The 25,527-nt window shown below is 42.2% G+C and overlaps 1 protein-coding gene across 1 annotated transcript; it reads left to right on the top strand.

Moving 5' to 3' along the window:
* Window positions 1-289: 289 nt before the first annotated feature.
* On the top strand, window positions 290-20,775 carry FUCA2 (alpha-L-fucosidase 2). Its single transcript, XM_062186862.1, has 7 exons — window positions 290-582; window positions 4,025-4,212; window positions 7,544-7,883; window positions 9,230-9,440; window positions 9,665-9,855; window positions 16,935-17,043; window positions 19,675-20,775. The coding sequence occupies exons 1-7, from the start codon at window positions 359-361 to the stop codon at window positions 19,813-19,815; spliced, it is 1,404 nt and encodes a 467-aa protein (XP_062042846.1). The 5' UTR covers window positions 290-358; the 3' UTR covers window positions 19,816-20,775.
* The last annotated feature ends 4,752 nt before the right edge of the window (window positions 20,776-25,527 follow it).

The raw sequence follows: 25,527 nt of genomic DNA, 5'->3' as shown, positions 1-25,527 counted from the left end.
CCCTAACCCAGATCTCCTAGCTCTGAAACCCCAGGAATTTAACTTGATACGAATCCCACGAAACTTCTGGACATTCACGGAGGCTGAGAGGGCTGCAGACTGCTTTCACACAGCCACGGGGCGGGTGGATCGCAGGGCCTGCTCCAGGGGGTGGGCGCCCGTCCCAGGACCCCGACCTCAGCAGCCGCTTGCGGGTAACACAGCCTCCTCGGTCACAGTGGCTGCTGGCCCCGGGGCAGCGGCCACTCCCACGCCGGAGGCCCGTTCGGTCAGGTGACAGCGCCGGAGCCTGCTCAGCAGCAGACGCGGAACCAGGGTGCTCGGTTGCACCGGCCCGCCGCCGGCTGGACGCAGGGACATGGGTTCCGCCGAGCGCCCGCGCCGCTCGCTCCCGCTGCTGCCGCTCCTGCTGCTGCTGTCGCCGCCCACGCCGTGCCCCGCGCGCCGCGCCGCGCGCTTCGACCCCACCTGGGAGTCCCTGGACGCCCGCCCGCTGCCCGCCTGGTTCGACCAGGCCAAGTTCGGCATCTTCATCCACTGGGGCGTGTTCTCCGTGCCCAGCTTCGGGAGCGAATGGTTCTGGTGAGCGTGCCCCTCTCCCGCGCCCCGGTCCGCTTCACCTGCCCGGGTGGTGACCCCGTGTTTCGCATTTCCGGGTGTCGCGCGTGCGGCTTCTCGTCCTGGCTGCTTGATCGCTGGGTTTTTCTTCCGTGTGACAGCATTTCCGGACGCACTGCGTGCGGATCTGGCTTCCCAGCGTCTAGATAGTCGCGGATCAAGTGTAGGAGCGTTCAGGGGCTGGCGGCGAATGTCGCTGGAGAGTCAGTGGGATGCTCACCTCGCAGGTGGCGGCCTTATCAGTTTTGTCACAAGGCTGGCCCCCTAAGAACTTTCAATAGATGTCCCAGCATGGTACCCTAAAAAAATAACTCCTTGAAATCAATAGACTCATATAGGAAGATGCTGTACAAAACATCGAGCCTGAGATTCCATCTTGAGCTCTGTGTAAGTGTGCAGTAATCTCTTGAACTGGGAAACATGTGTTTCCTGATTAAATGCTTCCAATATTAAAGTTCTCCAAGACAGAAATGTTATCAAATGGATACATGTGTGCAAGTAAATATACACACATTTGTATGCATGTATACATATATGCATGTATTTGTATATACAAATATAATAGATTCCTAAATAAAATAAGGAAGCAAATAGTACTTTTTAAAAAAATGTATATATTTATTTGAAAGTCAGAGTTACAGAGAGAGAGACAGAGAGAACTTCCACCCGCTGGTTCAATCCCTAGATGTCTGTAATGCCTGGGCTGGGCCAGGCTGAATCCAGGAACCAGGAACTTCTTCTGGATCTCCCACATGGGTGCAGGAGCCCAAGGAATTGGGCCATCTTCTGCTACCTTCTCAGGCACATTAGCAGGGAGCTGGATAGGAAGCAGGGCAGCTGGGACTTGAACTGGTGCCCGAATGGGATGCCAGCACAACAGGCATCAGCTTAACCTGCTATGCCACAGTGCATGCCCCAAGAATATTTACTTTAGTCTACTTTACGATATGTGCATTGTATAGTGTATAATACACAACCAAATCTATATATGATTTAAAGAGCAGATTCAATAGAGTATGAACCAAATATGTATTGCATTAAAATTACACAGTACACTGTACTACTTTCTACAAAGAGCTTGACTTCTTGTAAATAGCCTCCTTTCTTATTAACTTAGTCCAGCTGATGAAAAAGAACTGTGTAAGTTACACGGTTTTAATACAAATTTGTAAAACGGGGGACACTCTCCTTGAGCCATATATTACCAAACATATTTACTTCAGGAAGATGTTTAAATGTTTGTTTGGGACTAAGCAGCATGCTAAGTTTGTTTTTGAAATGTTTCAGGTTAAGTAGGCACATAAATTAGCAGATTTTTCTCTTCCCTAACTTGTATCATATTTTATATTATCATTTTGTTCAACCATGAAAACTACGTAGATACTCATTTGGTATCAGAACAGCACTGAAACAGTTAGTTCTGAGTTATGTTTGCTGTAGTGTTTCATTTCCTACAAACACATGGCTGTTTGTTATGACATAGAACAATGAAGAAATGTCTCATACAAAATAAAACCCAGTCTATAGTGTATTTCTGTGCACTTATTTATTTACCTATTCACATTTTTTTTTGAAAGAGAGACAGATGGAGAGTGATCTTCCATCTGCTGGTTCACTCACCTAGATGCCCAGAACAGCCAGGAGTTGGCCAGGCCAAAGCCAGGATCTTGTAAATCTGGATTTCTCATGTGGGTGGTAGGGATCCAAGTAATTGAACCATTATCTACTGCCTCACAGGGTGCGCATGAAAAGGAATGTTGGGTTGGAAGTAGATTCCAACCAGGCATTGTAATATGAGATGGGGTGTCCTGGGTGGTGACCTACCTGGTGTGCCACACACCTGACCCCAGAGTTTCTCTGATGGTCCTGTTAGCTCTGTCGCAGATTCTTTCATTAACTAAGGTTTCCTTTTGTGCCTTTTCTAAACCTCTGCTCCCTACTCCAAATTTGGCTCAGTTGACACTAGAGATGAATGTAGCTGACTATTCTCAATGGCTATTTAAACCCAAGTAGAAATGATGGAGTCTGTAGTATAAGTGCCTCTTTGCTTCTTTATTAGTATGAAATTTGAGAAGCAACTGTAGCATTGATAGCAGAGAACACAGGTAGATAGACCACAACAGGAGGAAACAGAAGTTTCTATTCTTCCTCCATTTCCTGGTTGTCCCATTTCTCCTTGGTAGTTCATAGTAAAAGATAAAAATATATCATAGATTAGTTATGAAATTTATTAATTTCCAGTTATAAAAAATCCAAATAAAAGGTGTAATAATAGGGGCTTAGTATCTCACATAAGAAATTTAGAGGTAGTTGACTCATTGATGAACTCAAAGATCTAGACTCTTCCTGTTACCCTCAGCCTGTGGGCGTGGTTCTTTGTGGTCACATGCTGGTCGTGAGGCACCATAGCTTCCACAACCTTACTCAAAAGCAAGAAAGCCAATTTCTCTTTTCTTACGAAGGAATCATTCCCCAAATTCCCAGAGTCATCTCTCCCTCAAGTTCTATTGGCTGGGAAGCTGGGAAAGTGTGGGTCACTTTTGGCCAGACCAACAGCAGTGCTTGTCACATTTAGATTCTTCAGCGAAGCCTTCCTATTCCGAAGAACCTCTGAATCCTCTCTGGATTGTGCTGGTGGTGAATCAACTCATCCTGTAGGGATCCTCTTATAAAAGGAAGTGGTGATGGGGTAAAGCAAAGGTGGATCAGAATGGAACTTCCACTGGCTTCGTGAGGATAGTGACTGCTAGCTTATGCAAGATGTTTTAGATGTACATACTATGTGCTGTGATTCAAAAGTGGAGAGTTAAGACAGAACAAGCAGCTGGTTGTTTAGAATGCTCTAGGTTGTGAGCTGGGAAGATTTCACATGGAGATATATAGCAAATGAGACGGGAGGTTTGGTTCACACAAACTTTTTTTTTTTTAATTAAGATTTACTTATTTACTTGAAAGTCAGAGTTAAACAGAGAGAGAAGGAGAGGGAGAGAGAGAGAGAGAGATCTTCCATCTGCTGGTTCACTCCCCAGTTGGCCGCAAGAGCTGGAGCTCTGCCGATCCGAAGCCAGGATCCAGGAGTTTCTTCCAGGTCTCCCATGTGGGTGCAGGAGCCCAAGGACTTGGGCCATCCTCAGCTGCTTTCCCAGGCCACACCAGAGAGCTGGATTGGAAGCAGAGCAGCTGGGACTCAAACTGGTGCCCATATGGGATGCCAGCACTTCAGGCAGCAGCTTTATCTACAATGCCACAGCACTGGCCCCATCACATAAGCTTTCTGCAAGGCCAAGTCAAATTGATGGGGGAGTGAGAAAGAATCTGGGTAATATTTGAGTAAGGGGAAAGAGAAACAGGAGCTGGAGCAATTATTTCTCATGTTTGCGTGTATGCTGCTTCCGTTGTTCCCTAGGTGGTATTGGCAAAAGGAAAAGAGGCCAATGTTTGTGAACTTTATGAAAGATAATTACCCCCCTGATTTTAAATATGAAGATTTTGGACCACAATTTACAGCCAAATTTTTTAATGCCAACCAGTGGGCAGATCTCCTTCAGGCCTCCGGTGCCAAATATGTTGTTTTAACTTCCAAACATCATGAAGGTGAGTAAATACTGTGTGTACAAAAATATACTGAAAATGGTTAGGTAAGATATAGTTGGTCTTTTGAGAGAAGAAACCAAAGCAAAGCCATTCAGAGGAAATCATTTTTCTCTTAGGAGCAACCCTAAGTGGTGACTGACATTTGCTTATAATTTAAGGACCAATGTTCCACTCAAGTTTAAGGAATTAGGGGAACAAAGATTATACCCTCCATATATACATGTATTTAACAATGTTTCCAGGATTCAATTAAAGCTATTTGAATTGGGATGTGGGTTGTAGGTGCAGCTTTATAATTGGAATTATACACTTTTGTTTCTCTGAAATACATTCTGCGAGGTTACACTGCCCTAGTCTTGCATCATTGCTGACATTGTACTTTTCGTCAACTCAGCCAAATGGTGCAAGTGGTGGATGACTTGCTTGTCAAGAAAGCAAGAAAACAAGAAAAGGATTATGGAATTGTAATGGAGCCCAGAAATATCAGATATGTTGGAAGAATATCAGAAAGGAAAAACTGTGGTTTTACATTAACAGGAGAGAGTCTATTACCAATATCTATATATATCTAGACATATTACCAGTATCTATATGATCAAGGAAGCATCAGCACATTGCTATTGTTCCAAATTCATGTGAATTTAATAGTTTCCTTGCATGTCCTTCTTTGTTTTTTTATAAGAAATTTTGCCTCATTGCTTTCTCCAGGGTTGGGAGGGATGGGGGTAGGAGGTGAGAACCCAAACCAAAAGTCTAAGATTATCTTTAGAATATTTTCCCCTTTGGCCATATTCTGATAACTTTGTGATTTTTCTCTTGTAGATGTTTCTCCTGCTGAGGTGGATATTTCTAAAGTGTTTGCTTGAGAATATGTTGGTTTCCTAATGTCTAGGAACTTCCCCTAGGTATATGGCACATGTTACACAATGAGTTTATTAAACAAACAGCCCAACAAAAACCCCTAAAAGTGCAGATCAAACTGAGGGAATAGATGATGTAGCCTACATGTATGCATTTTCAAAGGCCTATGTTGTCAGATTTTTTTCATTGCTTATGGAACAAACACTTCTGGAATTAGGAAGGAAGATCACTGTGAATCCACGGTGGTGGAATTTCACCGAAGACACGTGTGGTTTTAGCACTACCTGACATTAGGGCCTGTAAAGTTGAAACACTTTAAGACCTTCAATATCAACACTACTTTGAAACTTAACAGAAACATCTTTGGGATAAGTACAAACTATTTCAGAAAGAATTTTAAATGAATCTAGAGAGTGAGTCAATCTTAGACTTATCCTTGTTTATAAAAGTCTTTCACCAAAAATGTCTCACAAATGTTGACAATCAGATTTTTTTTAGATTTTGTTGTAACTGCGATGGTGCACTTTATGACTCTAGGCAGTAACTGAAAGTCTTGAGACTTTTATGATATTTTTTATGCGCTTAAGTTTATATGTCTCTTAAGAATTTTATATGGGACAGTCAGAAATCTAAGTGAAAATTCCTGTTAAAATATTATTTAGTGTACTCATATATTGGTTTACCTTATTTTTTCTTTTCTTTTCTTTCTTTTTTTTTTTTTTTTTGACAGGCAAAGTTAGACAGTGAGAGAGAGACAGAGAGAACGGTCTTCCTTCCGTTGGTTCACCCCCCAAATGGCTACTACGGCCAGCGAGCTGCGCTGATCCGAAGCCAGGAGCCAGGTGCTTCCTCCTGGTCTCCCATGCGGGTGCAGGGCCCAAGCACTTGGACCATCCTCCATTGCCTTCCCAGGCCGCAGCAGAGAGCTGGACTGGAAGAGGAGCAACTGGGACAGAATCCGGGGCCCCAACTGGGACTAGAACCTGGGGTGTCGGCACTGCAGGCGGAGGATTAGCCAAGTGAGCAGCGGCGCCGGCTGCTGTTTACCTTATTTTTCTGACTCATTTAGTTGGTCGATTATTCACTTCTGGGAAAAGTATTTTGTATGTTATTTTAGAATTTTAATTTATATTTATATTTTATTTATGAGAGAGAGAGAGAGAGAGAGAGAGAGAGAGAGAGAGAGAGAGAAAGAGATTTTCTGCCTGCTAGTTCATTGCTCAAACACCCAGGGCTGGACCAGGCTGAAGCCAGGAACCCTGCATAGGTAGCAGGGACCCAACTACTTGAGCCATTACCTGCTTCCTCTCAGAATACACATTAGCAGGACACTGGGCTCAGAAGCAGAGCTGAGACTCAAACGCAGGTACTCTGTTATGGAATGAAGGTGTCTCAACTGGCCTCTTAACCTCTGTACCAAATGCCCGCCCTAGTTTTGGGCAATTTTAAGAGCAATATCCAAGCTTATGACTTTAGAGTAGGGTAAGATTGCAAATGGTGTGTTTATTTAAAGTGCAGAACCATTGGGAAACAGTGCTAAGACTCACACTATGATAAAATAGGCAACCATAAAACCAGGGAATAAAATTTGATCTTCAATTTAAAAGACAAATAGGAATCTTGCAGTAGGGTGTCTCAGGTTCTCTGTTACAGATAGGGGTGGTTTTACTTAGCATGGCATATGTGGAAGATGTGCCCACCTTGGCTGTTGGCTCTTATGTTTCGTTGTTTATTTCGTGCTACACCCTGAGCCAGCAGTGGGCTGAGTAGGTAGCAGGGAATACTGAGGACATGATGCTAATCCTTAAGGCTCTTGAAGTCTAAAGGTGAATTATTGAAGATAGATCAGCTGTGTGGACTTTATGATATATCCTCAAAGTTGCTTTTGAGAACTTCAGCTCTCTATCTTGTTTAAATGTTCATTTGTTTATTATAAAAGTAAAAATATATCCTAAAGTATTTAGTTTTTTTATAAACAATATATAAGTTAAATACAAATATGTACTATGGGGTGCCAGTGTGGCATAGTGGGTCAAACACTGCTTGCAATGCTGGCATCAATATCAATACGCTTGTTTGAGGCCTGGCTTCTCCACTTCTGATCCAGCTTCCTGCTAATGTGACTGGGAAGGCAGCAGAAGTCAGCAGGCTCCTGCTACTTACGTAGGAGGCCTGGATGGACTACCGGGCTCCTGGCTTCAGCCTGGCCAACCTCCAGTTATTGCAGCCATTTGGGGAGTGAACCAGCAGATGAAAGATCTCTCTCTTTCTTTCTATCACTCTGCCTTTAAAATAAATAAATAGATCTTTAAAACATATATGTATATATAATGAAAAACATTGCTATAAAATATTCATTTTAGAAGCAATTATTTATATATCACAGATACCAACATATTTGTTTTGGTGTTTGCACCAGTGGAAATTTATTCAAAATTGATATTACAAGAAATTTTATTACATTTTTTAGGCTTCACCTTGTGGGGTTCAAAGTATTCGTGGAACTGGAATGCTGTAGATGAGGGGCCGAAGAGGGACATTGTCAGGGAACTTGAAGTGGCCATTAGGAACAGAACTGACTTGCGTTTTGGACTATACTATTCTCTTTTTGAATGGTTTCATCCGCTCTTCTTAGAAGATCAATCTAGTTCATTTCATAAGCAACAATTTCCAGTTTCTAAGATGTTGCCTGAGATCTCTGAGTTAGTCAACAAGTATCGGCCTGAGGTCCTATGGTCAGATGGAGATGGAGGGGCGCCAGATTCCTACTGGAACAGCACTGGCTTCTTAGCCTGGCTGTATAATGACAGGTGCGTATGCTATCAGATGGCTGTCATTACCTTCAACACTCTTAGTGTGTATGACTATTTATAACATTCTGATTCCCTTGCTTCTCAAATTACTTCCTTTTGGGCTCATTGGCAATATGCAGGGACGAAATTGTAAATAAGGATTTTTAGGCATATCAGTATTCACTCAACATTATCAAGAATAAATAAATAAGGAGTCGAATAGAACTGAAATTCACAGGATCATGGACTTTAAAGGTGTTTACTCTGTGAGTTTTCTTTCATCTCTTACTCTGGTTTCCTGTGGTCCCTGTTCTGGGACAACTGTTCATGCATCATTGTTTCTCACGACGAGCTTTCACACTCCTCTAACTGCTTTTACCCTTGGATAACTTTGGCTGCCCGGTCACTATTGCCCTGTTTGTCTCCTCTTTTCCTTCATCATCAGCATTCTAACTTCTTCCGATTCCTTCCTCCGGCTTCCTAGCACATTCAAGGTTGCCCCAAGAGAACAGAGATTTCTGACTGAGCTCCTCCACCAGGCTGGAGCTGTAAGGACCATGTTTACATTGCTAACTAGAAAGCACTTGGTATGATGCTGTGAAGTCAGGTAGCTGTCTACTTGTGCTTCCTGGGGCCCACAAAAACCACAAACACAAATATTCTGGAGAAGTCTTAACACTGAAGACAGCAATGTGTCCATGTACTTCTTCCAAAGAAGAAGAGGAGGACCCATTCATTTACATCTGTGAATCAAAACGTCCCCTCTAAGTGGAATGGAGTCCCCTTGACTGTACCATCTACTATGATGAGTAATGTTGTATGGCTTTTTCACACGATATCAGAACTCATTTTTTTGTTTAGATCCTTCAAAAGTGAGCGCAACTGGAAAAGAAAGGGAAAGGCTAGAATATGTGTGCAAGATTGTTCAGTCATTGTAGAGAAAAATATTTTTGGTATAAATTCAGTTTTGGCAATTATTTTTAATATGGGGGCTTCAAATATTATATTTTACCACTCTTTATATTAGTATTTTATATTAGTATTTTATCACTCTTTTAAGTGTGGTAAATTCTGGGTACTGAGCTAAGGAATTTATTTCAATTAATTTTTTCTAATAATAGACCAGAAAATTTATTATTCAGTGGAGCTGGGTAATTAGCTCTAAGTCTGAAAGCTAGAAAGTAACAGAACCAGGACTCCATTTGACTCAGTTCTTGGTGACTTCAAAACTGTGGGCTTTCTACCATGTTGTGCTATGGTCATTGTTCAGGAGTGGACTTCAGTTAGCCCTCTTTTCGGTAATGTTTTCCTTTTGTGTAAAAATCTTACCTTCCTTATTTTAAAAATTGTCCTTTTCATTTCAGCCCAGTTCGGGACACAGTGGTCACCAATGATCGTTGGGGAGCTGGTAGCATCTGTAAGCATGGTGGCTACTATACCTGCAGTGATCGTTACAACCCAGGACATCTTTTGCCACATAAATGGGAAAACTGTATGACAATAGACAAATTTTCCTGGGGCTATAGGAGGAATGCTAGAATCAGTGACTACCTTACAATTGAAGAATTGGTGAAGGTACAGTGAACTATCTGGTAGTAATTATCGTAATAGTCTTGGTGAGATTGTGTTGGAATTATTTCTTCTGACTTGTATAGCCCACTGGCCTAAAAAACACAGGGCTCTATTCCATCCTCAGTGTTTCTCCTTCTAGGTATTGACTGTGTATGAGTATATACATACAATGCATTAACACGTTGAAAGTGGAATTGTGTATCTAAGAATGTTTATTTGCGTTTCAGCAACTTGTAGAAACAGTTTCATGTGGTGGAAATCTCTTGATGAATATTGGGCCTACACTAGATGGCACCATCTCTGCAATTTTTGAGGAGCGATTAAGGCAAATGGGGGCCTGGCTGAAAGTCAACGGGGAAGCTATCTACGACAGCCACACCTGGCGATCCCAGAATGACACCATCACCCCAGATGTGTGGTAGGTCATTCTTCTTACCATGTCCTGTTGGATAGAGGGAGGCATTTAAGCATTCTCAGAGCTATGATGAGGAGTAAGATAAAAAGAAAAACTTCATTTACTACCAAAAAAAAAAAAAAAGGAAGATGAAAGAAGAAATTAGCAGGTTTTTGAACACATATGGGTTATCAAATTGAGCTTAAGTAATTTCTAGTTATTTCTAAGCACTGGATAACTTTAGCTAAAAGTAGCCAGTTCTTACAGATGTTTTATGCCATTCAGATAATTGAAAAGTGCTGAATGGTTGATCTCAATTCAGTTCAATAAACTCTACCTTTTGCAGAAGTCACATCCATCAAATTAGCAATCAGGAGTTACCCAAGGGCATAGAAAAATATTAGATTAAAATTGGTCCAAAATACAGAATTGTGGAGAGATGGCTAAATAGGAAGCACCAGGAATCTGTCTCCCAAGCTGGACACGAATTGCACTGGTAGAATATGTCTGATGGCCAATAAGCACAAGAAAAGATAGTCAACATCGCTAATCATCAGGGAAATAAAAATCGACGCTACAATGAGGTATTGCTTGATACTCAACAGAATGGCTACTAAGAAAAAAAAAAGAAAATAACAAGTGTTGGTGAGGATGTAGTGATTTAGAACATTTGTGCACTGTTGGTGGGAATGTGACTGGTATAGCTGCTGTGGAAAGCTGCATGGCAGTTCCTCAAACATGCTTCTGACATATACCCAAAAGAATGAAAGCAAGGTGTCAAAAAGATGTCTGTATACACACGCACATAGTAGCATTATTCACAGTAGCCAAAATGTAGAAGAAACCCAAGTGTCCATTGATGGATGAATGGATAAGCAAAATGCTGTATGAAGCTACTTCAAAAAGTTCTCAGAAAGGGAAATTAAAAAATAAATTTATTTGGATGCAGAATTTTGAAATCCATGCATACAAGGGGTCTTCAAAAGTGTTGTGAAAATATACAGAAAAACTATGCATGGATTTCAAATTTTTTTTCAGTAAAATCAACTTCTTCTATTCCATTTTCCCATGCACTGTTTGAAATACCATTGTACTGGAACATTATTCAATCTTGAAAAGGAAGGCAATTCTGAAATATGTTACAATGTACATGAACTTTCAGGACATTATACTAAGCTAGTCACACAAAAACATACAATGTGCTTTTACCTACATGAGGTACCTAGTCAGAATCATGGGGACAGAATGTAGACTGGTGATTGCCAGGAGCTGAGGGGAGGAGAGAATGGAGAATTATTACTTAATGGATATGGAATTTCAGTCTCACAAGGTGAAGAGAATTATGGAGATGGTTGCATAACATTATGAATTTATTTATTTATTTTAAAAGATTTATTTATTTATTTGAAAGGCAGAGTTACAGAGAGGCAGAGGCAGAGAGAGCCAAGTCTTCCATCTGTTGTTTCTTTTTTCTTTTGGGTTTTTAATTTTTTTTTTTTTGCCAGGCAGAGTTAGTGAGAGAGAGAGAGAGAGAGAGACAGAGAGAGAGTTATAGACTGTGTGAGAGAGACAGAGAAAAAGGTCTTCCTTCTGTTTGTTCACTCCCCTAATGGCTGACACAGCCGGCGCTGTGCCAATCCGAAGCCAGGGTCTCCCATGCGGGTGCAGAGACCCAAGTACTTGGGCCATCCTCCACTGCTTCCCAGGCCACAGCGGAGAGCTGGACTGGAAGAGGAGCAACCAGGACAAGTACCCAGCGTCCCAACCGGGACTAGAACCTGGGGTGCCAGTGCCGTAGGCAGAGGATTAGCCAAGTGAGCCACAGTGCCAGCCCATCTGTTGTTTCATTCCCCAGATCCCCAGATGGCCACAACGGCTGGAGCTGAGCCAATCTGAAGCCAGGAGCCAGAAGCTTCTTCTAGGTCTCCCACATGAATGCAGGGGTCCAAAGACTTGGATCACCCTCTACCTGCTTTCCCAGGGCATAGGAGAGAGCTGGATAGGAAGTGGAGCAGCCAGGACTTAACTGGCACCCATATGGGATGCCGGCACTGCAGGCAGCAGTTTCACCCGCTAAACCACAGCGCCAGTCCCATGAATGTATTTAATACTACTGAACTGTATATTTAAAAATAGTTAAGATGGTAAATTGTATGGTATGTATATCACACCAAAATAAAACAATTAGAAAAAGCCCAAAATAACAGCATTTAAAACTTATTTAAGGGGCTGGCGCCGTGGCTCACTTGGTTAATCCTCCGCCTGAGGCGCTGGCATCCCATATGAGCACTGGGTTCTAGTTCCGGTTGCTCCTCTTCCAGGCCAGCTCTCTGCTGTGGCCTGGGAGGGCAGTGGAAGATGGCCCAAGTGCTTGGGCCCTGCACCCACATGGGAGACCAGGAGGAAGCACCTGGCTCCTGGCTTCTGATCGGCGCAGTGCCGGCTGTGGTGGCCATTTGGGGAGTGAACCAACGGAAGGAAGACCTTTCTCTCTCTCTCTCTCTCACTGTCTGTAACTCTACCTGTCAAATAAAAAAAAAACTTATTTTAAAAAATTGTTCATATTACTATAATAAATCTCCACCTAGAATTTCTTTACATTATCTTGTTTTCTTTAACTACTACTTCTTTAAAAGTCCTGCTTTGGATCAGTTGTTTGGCACAGCAGTTAAATCACTGCTTAAGTTGCCCTCATCTCATCCTGGAGTGTCTGCTTTGATTATCCCTTTGACTTCTGACTCCAGCATTAACATTCCTGCTAATGTGCTCCCTGGTACAGCTGAGGGCTCAAATACTTGGGTCGCTGCCATCCTTGTGGGAGAGTTGAGTGGAAGTCTGGGCTCCTAGCTTTAGGCTGGCCCAGCTGTGGCTGTTGTAGGCATTTGGGAAGTGATACAGCAGATGGAAGATTCTCTCTCTCTCTCTCTCTCTCTCTCTCTCTCTCTCTGCTTTTCAGATAGTGTACTGAGATAAGCAGGAATGCTGTATACTAAGATAAGTGAAATTACTGTAAACAAAAATCCCCTTCCCCTTTGTATTCACTTGCTTAAGATAACTTTGTGGTTTTTGCCTTTAAATACTGCCTGTAACCCTTGTCCAGTACCTCACTCTCTCAGGAGGGAGGGGTCCGTTTTGCACAAAACGTAAATAAAGCCGCCCCTTGCATTTGCAAAAAAAAAAAAAGAAAATAAGTAAAAATAAAGTTAAAAAGAGAAAGTTCTCTTACATTAAAAAAAAAAAAAACATGAAAAACTCTTGCCTTAAGCTTTGAGATTGGGAAGGTTCAGTGTTCCAATGTGTACCTGAATTAGAATGCAAATCTGATGGTTTCTGATGTGAGGTTTTAATGATTTAAATAAGGTTAATATTAATGAAGCTTTCAGAATTTACTTTGTGTCATTACCTAAGTGAGTACCGCCTGATCAAGTGTAATTCAGGAGATTAAGGAATATTCTTCATTCTTACTTGACTTATGGCTTAAACCATATTGTAAACTTTTTAAAGAAAATAAAGGCAATCTAGACAGAAGCAAATAATTTCAGAATTATTTTATTAATTTATTGAACTTTAGAAAATTATTTATTTTAAAGAGAGTAAACTTCCACTTTCTGGTGTACTTCTCAAATGCCTGCAACAGCTGGAACTGGGCCAGGCTGAAGCCAGAAGCTTGGAACTCCAAATGGGTCTCCCACATGGGGGCAGGGACCCCCTGCTTTAGTCACCACTGCTGCTGCCCATGGTGTGCATTAGAAGGAGACTGGAATCGGAAGTGGAGGTGGGACTCAAACCCAGGCATTCTGATATGGGAAGCAGGTGGCCCATGTGGTGTCTTCATTGTTAAACCTAACACCTGCCTTGGTTGTAGAACTTTAGCACACTAGATGTGGAAGAAGCCATAATGAGTACTCAGTACCAATCTCTTATGTAACAGTTTGAATCTGGTTTTGCAGTTGTTTCCGTACTTCTATTTGTATTTGAACTCAAGAATGTCTGATCTGGGACTTCCAAATAATTATCATAAACATTATTCTATTAATGTGTATTTCAGTAAAGGTAAAAGGCATAGTATTTAAAGTGGCCTGTCAAGCTGGGTGTCTGGCTGCACCACCTACCTTCCTGCCGTGAGTGTCCTGGCTGTCCCTCCCTACTCTAGGGGCTGTCTTCCTCCAAAGGTTCACCTAGCTGCTTCCCCTCCTGCTTACAGTCATCCCAGGTCAATCTTTTGCAGTTTTAGCCCTGGCTCATGATCTCCGTCCCCAGAACTACTTTTAATGTAATTCTTAGTGATTTTCTATCTCTAGTCATAGTTCTTCCAGTTTGCTCTTCTGCCTCTCTTCTAGGGGATCTTGTCCACTGTACCCTTTGCCTCCCTTTCCTTCCATGATCCCAGTTTGGAACATTCTACTAACTACCACTGTTCAGATTTCAGCTCACTGCACAGAGCAGGTTAGCTTCCAAGGGGATCTATAATCCAATGATCATATCCTCAGTAAGCCCAGCCCCCTTTCCTTGTCCCTAGCTCCTCCCATGTCTTCCTTCTCCCTTGTCCAGGACAGGTTCTGTGGCTCACCACTGTAACTAATCCTTTGCATATACCCTCAAATCCTTAACCCTCACTCCCTCTGTCATTCTCATCTGACACAGTATCAACCTTGATTAAATTCAGCTCTACTTGTTCCAGGCCTGCTTGTTGACAGCTAGATGTGACCAGTAACACACAGACACAATGTCAGATTATCTCCCTCTTGGCTTTAAGGCCAACCCTTGTGTTCTGGATCCCATCCCAAATCACGGACTCAAGGATTCTTAGAACAATTGTGTCCTTCCCCTCTTCACCTTCTATCTCCTTATTTGCTGCTTCCCCAGCACCATAAAAACTTGTGAATTCTTTCATTTTTTAAAAAAAAGTACTCTTGACCTACTTGTTTCCAGCCACGTTTCCACTTCTCACCTTTATATTATAGAAAAACATCTTAAAAATTGTTTTTACTTGCTCTCTTCAATCTCTGCTCCAGTTTTTCTCTTGAACCCACACTAATCAGGCTTCTAGAGCCCCAGACTCCACACAATTGCTATGATCAAGGTCCATAATAACTTTTACCTTGCCAAATCCCAGTTCTTGCGTTTTTTTTTTTAAAAAGCTTTATTTATTTGAAAATCAGTTACACAAAGAGAGGAAGACACACACACACACACACACAGAATGAGCTCACCTCTATCTGCTGGTTCACTTTCCAGATGGCTGCAATGGCTGGGAATGAGCCAGGCAGAAGCCAAGAGATTCATCCAGGTCTCCTACGTGGATGGCAGGGGCCCAAACACATGGGCCATCTTCTGCTGCTTTTCCCAGGCCATTAGCAGGGAGCTGGATCGGAAGTGGAGCTGCTGGGACATGATGGGATGCTGCCCCTATGGGATGCTGAAGTCGCAGGCAGTGTTACTCAGTACACCACAACTCTGCCCCCCAGTTCTCATTTTCTGAACTTGGCAGCGTCTGCCTCAGTTGATTGCCAAGTCCTGGTTCTCATCATACCTGTTGGCTGCTCCTTAGCATCATTTCTTGATTCTACCCAGTTTTCTTTTAAAATGTTGCTAGAAACTAGTTCCACTTGCAAGCTATCTCTACCCACATCTTCCCCATCTTAGTTATGGTGTCTTTATCCTTTCAGGTGGTTATTAAGTCAAGAACCCTGGAGCCCTTAATTTCCCTTTTATTTCCACAAAGCATCTGTCGGCAGAGACCATCATCTCTGTCTTTGAAATACAGCCGGAATCTGGGTCACTTCTTATCCTGTGTGGCTGCCCACATCCTTTTGTTCTCCCCTTGTGCCAGGATTATTTCAGTAGTTTCTTGACTGATATCTGTTTAATCTATCCTCCCCAAAGCAATCAGAGTAAACTTAAAAAATAAGTCAATTATGTCATCACCCATCATGCTCCCATTCCTCCAATGGTTTCCAGGTCCAGAGAAAAAGCCAAGGACTTAGAGAGGTTTGCAGAGCCTATCGAACTGGGCTCTGCTGTCTGACCTTGCCTGCTCTCATTCTCCTCGCCCTCCCTCTCCCCAGCCACCCTGGCCTCCTGCTGTTATCTCTGAAGGCCAAGTACACTCTTGCATAGGTCCACCTGCATTTGCTATTCATTTTGTCTGGAAGGCTCCCCCTTGTTTCTCAGGTCTCCTCAATGTCGCCTCCCCAGAGAGGTTTTCCCAGATTATTCTAAACAACCCCTGCCCTATATTTGCCTGGCTTCATTTTTCCCCATAGCATGTCATCATCATCTGACAAGTGTTGGTTCATTCTAATTTCTCCCACCAGAGTGGAAGCTCCATGAGGACAGAAACTTTATTCAATGCTATACCTCTGGCCCTAACTCAGTGACTAGAATTCTAAGATTTCAATAAATATGGTGGAGTCATTGAGTAAATAAATGCTGTTTTGTCTACTGCATACTTCTTTTATCTTTCCCTTTGTTCTCATTCATCCTTTAGTCTTAGATTCAATGCCATTCTCTTGGAGAAACTTCTTTCTGATGATCTCATCTGAAAATATCCCTATGTTATAATTTCTGTTTCCTTTTCTTTTACAGTGTATATCAAAACTCATATTATTTGTGTGATTATTTGATGTGTGCTTTCTTTATTCTAGTATAAGCTCCATAAGGACAAGAACTACACATGTTTTGTTTTTCTGTTGTATCCCTAACACTAGCACATTGCTGGCCTGAGTGTTGACTTGTGCATAGGTGTGGAATGGTTAATGTAAAGATTTGAATCAGCAGGTGGAAAGCTGTCAACCCTTGTATCCTGCCATCCTAGATAACCTCAACTCCCCTTTCAGTCCCATGAGAGCAATCTGATAAATAGAAATTCCACTCCACAAAATGTTTCTTTTCCAAGAACTTACTTTTTATGTTGGAGGAATGAGAGGAGATTCTTTCTGTACCACCAAGGACTATTTTTCCTTTACTTCTACCAATAGAGATATTGGTAAATATTATTGCATGGAAGTATCTCCTTTAAATAATTCCAGATCTGATCCATAAATAACAAGAAATATGGGCTGTAACCTGTTATCATGCTTTTTATTTTTTCTCTTAATCAGGTACACATCTAAACCTAAAGAAAACTTGGTCTATGCTATTTTTCTTGAGTGGCCTACCTCAGGATTGCTGATTCTTGGCCAACCCAATGCTACTCTGGGGGCAACAAAGGTAAAAGGGAATTTCTTTCTCTATTGTTTTTTTCTTTCTTTTCTTTTTTTTTTTTTGACAGGCAGAGTGGATAGTGAGAGAGAGAGAGACAGAGAGAAAGGTCTTCCTTTGCTGTTGGTTCACCCTCCAATGGCCGCCGCGGCCAGCGCGCTGCGGCTGGCACACCACGCTGATCCGAAGCTAGGAGCCAGGTGCTTCTCCTGGTTTCCCATGCGCGTGCAGGGCCCAAGGACCTGGGCCATCCTCCACTGCCTTCCCGGGCCATAGCAGAGAGCTGGCCTGGAAGAGGGGCAACCGGGACAGAATCCGGCGCCCCGACCGGGACTAGAACCCGGTGTGCCGGCGCCGCAGGCGGAGGATTAGCCTAGTGAGCCGCAGCGCCGGCCTCTCTATTGTTTCTTTAAATTGCCTACCAAGGGGGCCGGTGTTGGGTGCAATAAACCACCACTTCCAAAACTGACATCCCATAAGGGCACTGGTTCCAATCCTGGCTGCTCCACTTCCAATCCAGCTCTCTGACATGCCTGTTAATGTGGAAGAAAAAGGCCCACGTACCTGGGGCCTCTGCATCCATATGCGAGACTTGGATGGAGCTTCAGGCCCCTGGCTTTGGCCTGGCCCAGCTCTGGATATTGTGGCCATTTGGGAGAGTGAACCAGTGGATAGAAGATCTTTTTATCTGTCTCTGCCTCTCTCTATATAACTCTGCCTTTCAAATAAAAAATGTTTTTTTAAAAAAATCACTGACTTGGCCGGCGCCGTGGCTTAACAGGCTAATCCCCCGCCTTGCGGCGCCGGCACATCGGGTTCTAGTCCCGGTCGGGGCGCCAGATTCTGTCCCGGTTGCCCCTCTTCCAGGCCAGCTCTCTGCTATGGCCCGGGAAGGCAGTGGAGGATGGCCCAAGTGCTTGGGCCCTGCACCTGCATGGGAGACCAGGAGAAGCACCTGGATCCTGGCTTCGGATCAGCAGATGCGCTGGCCGCAGCGGCCATTGGAGGGTGAACCAACGGCAAAAAGGAAGACCTTTCTCTCTGTCTCTCTCTCTCACTATTCACTCTGCCTGTCAAAAAAAAAAAAAAAATCACTGACTAAAATATTCTAATTAAAATATCCTAAGTTTTATGTGTTCCTCTCATACCTCCTAAGAGTAATTTTAGAATGAGCTTCAATAGCAAATGTTTGATCAAAACTTATGAAAATGTTCATAAGAAAACTAAACTTATAAACAACAACATTCTCTCTCTCCATGCATGTCATTATAAAATATATATATATATATATATATATTATTCTTCATAGTCATCCTGTGTTCAAGTTCACTGCATGCATCCAGAATGATTCCTTTCATAAACTGAAATTCAGATGCTTGTCCTGATACTCCATCCCAGGACACATCTGAATAGATGTCATGACTCTACTAAAATATTTTAGTACATTTTTAAAAAGATTTATTTATTTATTTCAAAGGCAGAGTAATGGAGAGAGAGGGAGTGACAAAGAGAAACAGAGGGAGATCTTTCATCTGCTGGTTCATACCACAAATGGCTACAAAAGCTGGGACTGGGCCAGCCAGAAGTCAGGAACCAGGAACTCCATCAGTGTCTCTCACAAGGGTGGCAGAGACTCAAGTACTTGAGTCAACATCTGCTGCTTCCCAGGCGCATTAGTAGAGAGCTGGATTGGGAAGCGGAGCAGCTGGGACTCCAATATGGGATGTCAGCGTTTCAAGCAGCAGCTTAACCTGCTAAACTACAATACTTGCCCCCCTACTACAATGTTTTAATCTGTTGTAACCTCCAAGTCTGACATTGAGTTCATTTTGATATGTTCCATAGCATATTCTTTAAGAAATTGATAATCCTTTTGCATGGAGATGAATTGTCCAAATGGTGCCCTTTTATCATATTTCAACATTTCATTTCTAACACTTGTGGTTGATCAGGTAGAAAGAAGAATGAGTTCACATCTAATGAGAAATAATAGCTTAGTAGCCTGGATATGACATTGATTATATTTTTATTTTATCCATGTTATTTTTGCTACCAATTAATATCACTATTTAAAAGTTTGTTTTTTTTTTAAATTATCTACCGGATAAGCAATGTTTTATGGTTCAAAATAACTCTAGAATATGTATAGAATGACTTACTTGAATTCACTTAGAATAATCAAAACTAGGAATATAAAGTAATTACAGCAATAATTGATTAACTTGTATTGATGAGTGGCGCTTATTAGACGATTGAGTGAGGAACATTAAGTGGCTGAATAAGACATGGGACGCTTTCTCCAAACATTCTGTGTTAAGAAGTGGGCAGGCCTTAGTTCCAGTTCACTGTCTACTCTTCAGCATTTTCTTCACTCTGGCAATCCATTGAAAGTTGACAATTTTCCCCCAAACCTTTGCACACGTTTATTTCCTTCTTGAGAGTAATATAGAAAACAAGAGATGTTAGTCACTCAATTGGATGAATAGTTAAAACATTTGGTAAACCACTAAATAAAGGTAAAAATGAATACCCTAAACACAGCCCTTTTGAAAACAAATGCCAATCACTCCTTTCCCATAGAACATGGGTGAGTCAAAGAGATACGTTTGGAGACATGGGTATTTATGTTCTTTATTTCAGATAAAACTGCTGGGACATGGACAACCACTTAACTGGATTTCTTCGGAGCAAAAGGGCATTACAGTAGAGCTGCCACAGCTGACAGTTCATCAGATGCCCTGTAAATGGGGCTGGACCCTGGCACTGACGAACGTGATCTGATGTGTAGCAGAGAGGCCTGTGCTGCAGTTACCTCCTAGACTAGGAAACATAAACTTTCTCTAATCTTATCTGATGGAGATGGCAAATGTAAAATTGGTTGAGAAAAATCAAGTAATTACTTTGGCAATTTAGCCCCTTTTCCTTCCGTCTCCCTAAATTCCTTCCTAAATTACTCATGCAACCATTTTAACTTTTCAGTGTATTTTGTCATTAAAGTCTGTTCACACTGAATGTGTTCCCAAGAGTGACTGAGAGGGAGACTTTGTTTTAGAGTATCTAGGAATTCATGGTGTTGTGGACAGAATTGTTCCTTCCCAGACTCTTACTTTGAAACCCTGGACCCCAGTGTGAGTGTCTTTGGAAATAGGACCTTTAAGAAGTAATTAAGGACCAGCGCCGCAGCTCACTAGGCTAATCCTCCATCTTGTGGCACCGGCACACCAGGTTCTAGTCCCGGTTGGGGCACCAGATTCTGTCCCGGTTGCCCCTCTTCCAGGCCAGCTCTCTGCTGTGGCCCAGGAGTGCAGTGGAGGATGGCCCAGGTGCTTGGGCCCCGCACCCCGTGGGAGACCAGGAGAAGCCCCTGGCTCCTGCCATCGGATCAGCGCGGTGCGCCGGCCGCAGCACGCCAGCCGCGGCGGCCATTGGAGGGTGAACCAACGGCAAAGGAAGACCTTTCTCTCTCTCTCTCTCCCTGTCAAAAAAAAAAAAAAAAGAAGTAATTAAGGCTAAATGAAGTTATAAGGTTGGGACCCTAATCCAATAGGATTAGAGTCCTTCAAGGAAGGGAAAAAGACACCAGGGATCCAAGAGCACAGAGGGAATCCATGTAAAGACACAGTGAGAAGCCGGCCTGGTTCGTGCCAATGAGAGAAGCCTCACAAGAAACCAAATCAACACCTTGATCTTGGACTTCAGCCTCTACAATTATGAAACAATAAATTTCTGTTGCTTAATCCACCCTGGCTGTGATTTTTGTGTTATTGCGGTTCTAGCATTCTAGTAGAGGTGGCACATAACAAGTTTGGCCTAATATCTACTTCCAATTGCATCCAGTAATTGTGTTTTTGAAAAAAAAATTCTTTTAATTATAAAACTCATATGTTCACTGTATATATAAAATCACCACTCAGATTACCATTATTAGTAATATTTTAGTACATATTTTTCAAGTTTTGGGGGGGAGCTGCTGGAAGGAGGTATGGGATTGGAGGTATGGGTGTAATTTTTTATAGATGGGCTAATTTGAGTTCTAACTTAAATTCAGTAATTTGCTCACAATATTTGCCCTCACGCAAATTAAATTTGAAAACCTAGTTGAGAATTAAGAAGTCTACTCAGATCTTAATAATAAGGCAAAAGTGCTACTTAGTTCAATGTAATTTAAAAGCAAAATTCACTAAAGAACTTACTTCCTTCAATAAAGGATGTTCAATATGGCCAAATCTTTATTTGAAGTGCTAACTGGTTCCATTTTATGCCAGTCATCAAATATAAACATTTCATTGTTTCAAAAAATCCTTCAAATGTGGACTTCAAATGGAGACTGAAATAAAATAGTATTTTATTTATTTCCTAAAATAATGCTCAGGTTGAAAATTTTTTTTTTTAAATTAATCACTGTTGAAGTTCCTGACAACTATCAAATATTTGAAAGCATGACAAAGTATTTAGATAGGTAAGTACTTTAAAAGTCCTAAATCCCAATTAATACTTTATTAGAAATCCATTGTGCATAGATTTACATGATCCCAAACATTGGACTAAGAAACAATGAAAAAGGGCCGGCGCCGTGGCTTAACAGGCTAATCCTCCAGCTGGCGGCGCAGGCACACCGGGTTCTAGTCCCGGTTGGGGCGCCGGATTCTGCCCCGGTTGCCCCTCTTCCAGGCCAGCTCTCTGCTATGGCCCGGGAAGGCAGTGGAGGATGGCCCAAGTCCTTGGGCCCTGCACCCCATGGGAGACCAGGAGAAGCACCTGGCTCCTGGCTTCGGATCAGCGAGATGCGCCGTCCGCAGCGGCCATTGGAGGGTGAACCAACGGCAAAAAGGAAGACCTTTCTCTCTGTCTCTCTCTCTCTCTCACTATCCACTCTGCCTGTCAAAATAAATAAATAAATAAAAATTTAAAAAAAAAGAAACAATGAAAAAGGAAAAATAAAATAAAACCAAGCAGAGATACAGGGATTTTTAAATTTTTTATTTATTTATTTTGACAGGCAGAGTTAGTGAGAGAGACAGAGAGAAAGGTCTTCTTTTTTCCATTGGTTCACCCCCCAAATGGCCGCTATGGCTGGCGTGCTGCAGTCAGCGCGTTGTGCCGATCCGAAGCCAGGAGCCAGGTGCTTCCTCCTGGTCTCCCATGTGGGTGCAGGGCCCAAGCACTTGGGCCATCTTCCACTGCCCTCCCGGGCCATAGCAGAGAGCTGGCCTGGAAGAGGGGCAACCGGGGCAGAATCCGGCGCCCCGACAGGGACTAGATCCTGGGGTGCCGGGCGCCGCTGGCGGAGGATTAGTCTAATGAGCCGCAGTGCCGGCTGAAGTCTTCATTTCTAATATTTCAGGTTTTTTTTCAGTATCTGTCTCCTGGAAGAATTTTTCATTCATGCTGTGTATAGATTTCTTTAACTCACGTATTTGCTTCTCTGTGTTTTTGAGTAATCTTATGATCATTCTTTTGAATTCCTTATCAGGCAGTTCATCAATCTTTTCATCCTCACATTCTAATATTAAAGTGCTATTGTGTTCCTTTTGGGGAGTTGTATTGTCTTCCTTGTTCATGTATTTTTACATTTATTTTTATGCACTTGTGGAAACACCTGTTGGCTTTCTTTGTCAGATTTTATCTTTGAACTATGCCCCTGAGGCTTAGTGGAGTATCTGCTCAGTGGATAACCAGGGGTGTATGTTGGGTGGGGCCAGGGAGCTCTGGCTAGTGCTCAAGGTTGGGACAAGAGTCCAGGCTGATACCCAAGTTGGGCATTGTAGATCTCTATCATCAGCAGGGGGCAGAGTATGACAGTGTTGGCTGGAGTGATCAGAGCATCAGCCCCTCTTTACCAAGGAGAACCAACCACACTGGGTGAGCCCACAGTGTCCAGGCACCTCACCCATGCAGGTGAGGTGACAGTCATGTGGTTCCCAGAGTCAGCTGCCTATTTGATAGGGGTTGGTTAGTGCTCCGTCTTGGCAGATTGAGTCCGGGTGCCATGATAGAGTGAGGGAAGGGGAGCGATTCATAGGCCCAAGTGGGCACCCTGCCCCCTGCCAATCCTCCAGGCCTGACTCAAAGTCAGTAGGTACCACTGCCCTGGCTAGGAGGACCTACATTGAAAAATGAGAAAAGGCCAAGGCTTTTATTGCAGAAAAATTGACAAAGAATATTTTGCATTAAAACATCTAAGTATATACATACATACATACATATGTATATATATATGTGTGTGTGTGTGTATATATATATATATATATATATATATATATGATATCCTGCTTTAAATGAGGGCTCTTCCTGTACCATTAGAATGCAAGGTAATGCCTAAGGCCAATTAACTTCAAATAGATGTGTTTTTAACTTGCCATCTCTCCAAGTGCCACAACTCTACAGATGCAGAAGATTCCAGGTGATACTTTTCATCCAATCAAACTTGTATCCTTATAAGACCATATTTGTTCATTCTCAAATTTTCCTTGGATGAAATCCTGGATTAACTCTCCTGGAAGAGATGCATGCCCTAATACACCCACATTCCCTAATTTCCAGTTTCCATTCATCTATTAGAAGTGATAATTATATTCTACCAAATTTTGAAATGAAGCATTTGCCCTCCATTCCAATACATATGTAAAAATTTATTTCCCTCCTTCTCCTCCCTTCCCTTCAGAGGGAGAAGGAGAGGGAGAGGGGGAGGGGGAGGGGAAGGGGGGGGAAAAGAGTGAGAGCATGCTCTCACTTAATGGTTCACTCCTCAAATGTCCGAAATGGTAGTGGAACTGAAGGCAGGAGCTGGGCAATCCAGGTTTCCCAGTCTCCCCTGTGAGTGGCAGGAACTCAGTGACTTGGGCCATCACCTTTGCCTTTGAGGTTCTGCATTAGCAGGAAGGAGTAACTGAGAGTTGGAGATACCAGGAGTTGAACATTGCTACTCCTATGTGGGATGTGGGCACTTAGTGTGTCAGTATATTAATGTATAGGTCTAACGCCTGCCCCCTATGCACTTGTTTTTTTTTACCCTAAACATTCTGCACATAGACTCCCTACCAGGTAGCTCCAGGCATAGCCAGGACTTAGAAGAGACTTAATGATTCATTTTCTATTTTCTACTATTATCTGTGGGTTATGCTGGAGGAATATCGAATGATGTTACTGAAAATATTGGTATAACAAAATATATCTAATATGATATATAATGATTTACTTATTTTGCTCTATTTACCTTTCTAAATGTAGAACTACAGATTTAATAGACAATGAATTAAGATTTTTCAAAGCTTAATTTGTGGGGCTGGCACTGTGGCGTAATGGGTAAAGCCGCCGCCTGCAGTGCTGGCATACTATAAGGGTGCTGTTTCGAGTCCCTGCTGCTCCACTTCCCATCCTGCTCTCTGCTATGGCCTGGGAAACTAATAAAATGGCTCATGTCCTTGGGCCCCTGCACCCACGTTGGAGACCTGGAAGAAGCTCCTGGTTCCTGGCTTTGGATTGGCAGGGCTCTGGCTGTTGCGGCCAATTGGGGAGTGAACCAGCGGATGGAGGACCTCTCCTCTCTCTCTCTCTCTCTTTCTCTGCCTCTCCTTCTCTCTCTGTGTACCTCTGCCTTTCAAATAAAAATAAATAAATCTTTGAAAAAAAATTTGTTTTTCAAAAAAAAAATTAAAAGAAAGCATCAGTAAATATATTACCAGTTAAAATGAAACCTAAACACTAGCATTCTTTCTTCTATAATACCAGCATAAATGCTATGAACAAATACATTAATGGCTGGAAATTATTAACTCAACAAATCACATTTTATTAAAATAGTTTATTGCAATAAGATATCCACGGTACTCGAAATCAATACAAAGTAAGTTATTAAGATTATTTACATAAAAATGAATAAGTAATTAAGAGCTGTGAGGAAACAGCACCAACACAATTTTAGCTTCTAAATCAAAATGTAACTTTCAAAGGCTTTTGAACAAAGCCTTAGAAAACAGCAAAGAAATAGCAAGGAAAATATAGCAAAGGAAAAAAAAACCTGATAATAATGGTTAAAATTCACTGATTTCCGTAAGAAAAGTCTTCCACTAAGGTATAATTGAGACAAATAATTTATTCCTTCAAAGGGTAACTAGATAAAAGTCTGATTTACTCCAAGTTACTGCAGTCCAGGGAACCGTTTGATTAGTTAAGTACACATTTCTGAAGCTTCACACATCCAAGTCCTATTTCTCAAACAGATTTTTTTCTTCAGTAGTAATGTCAAAGCACACTGCATTTTGTATTATGTGTGTGTGCAAGTATATCTATATCTGTACGTATATATATATAGAAAAGTATCTACATCAGATTATAGTCAGTTTAGAATACCCACAGTGTAACAAACTATTAACAATTTTCATATTTGTACTCTGTGTGCACTCACATATGCACACAAAAACTGGTTAGTTGATGAATTTAAAAAAATATATTAAGATGCCAAATGAACGTATTTCCTTATGAAATGAAGTC

Source organism: Lepus europaeus, chromosome 3 (assembly GCF_033115175.1).
Source record: "Lepus europaeus isolate LE1 chromosome 3, mLepTim1.pri, whole genome shotgun sequence".
In the NCBI taxonomy this organism is placed as follows: domain Eukaryota; kingdom Metazoa; phylum Chordata; class Mammalia; order Lagomorpha; family Leporidae; genus Lepus; species Lepus europaeus.
Note: the sequence above shows the minus strand (reverse complement) of the source record. Positions and strands in the feature narration are given on the sequence as shown.

Coding starts and splice junctions, on each gene's coding strand:
- FUCA2 (XM_062186862.1), top strand. CDS start 359: ATGGGTTCCGCCGAGCGCCCGCGCCGCTCGCTCCCGCTGCTGCCGCTC. Junction 583..4,024: donor TTCGGGAGCGAATGGTTCTG/GTGAGCGTGCCC, acceptor GTTGTTCCCTAG/GTGGTATTGGCAAAAGGAAA. Junction 4,213..7,543: donor AACTTCCAAACATCATGAAG/GTGAGTAAATAC, acceptor TACATTTTTTAG/GCTTCACCTTGTGGGGTTCA.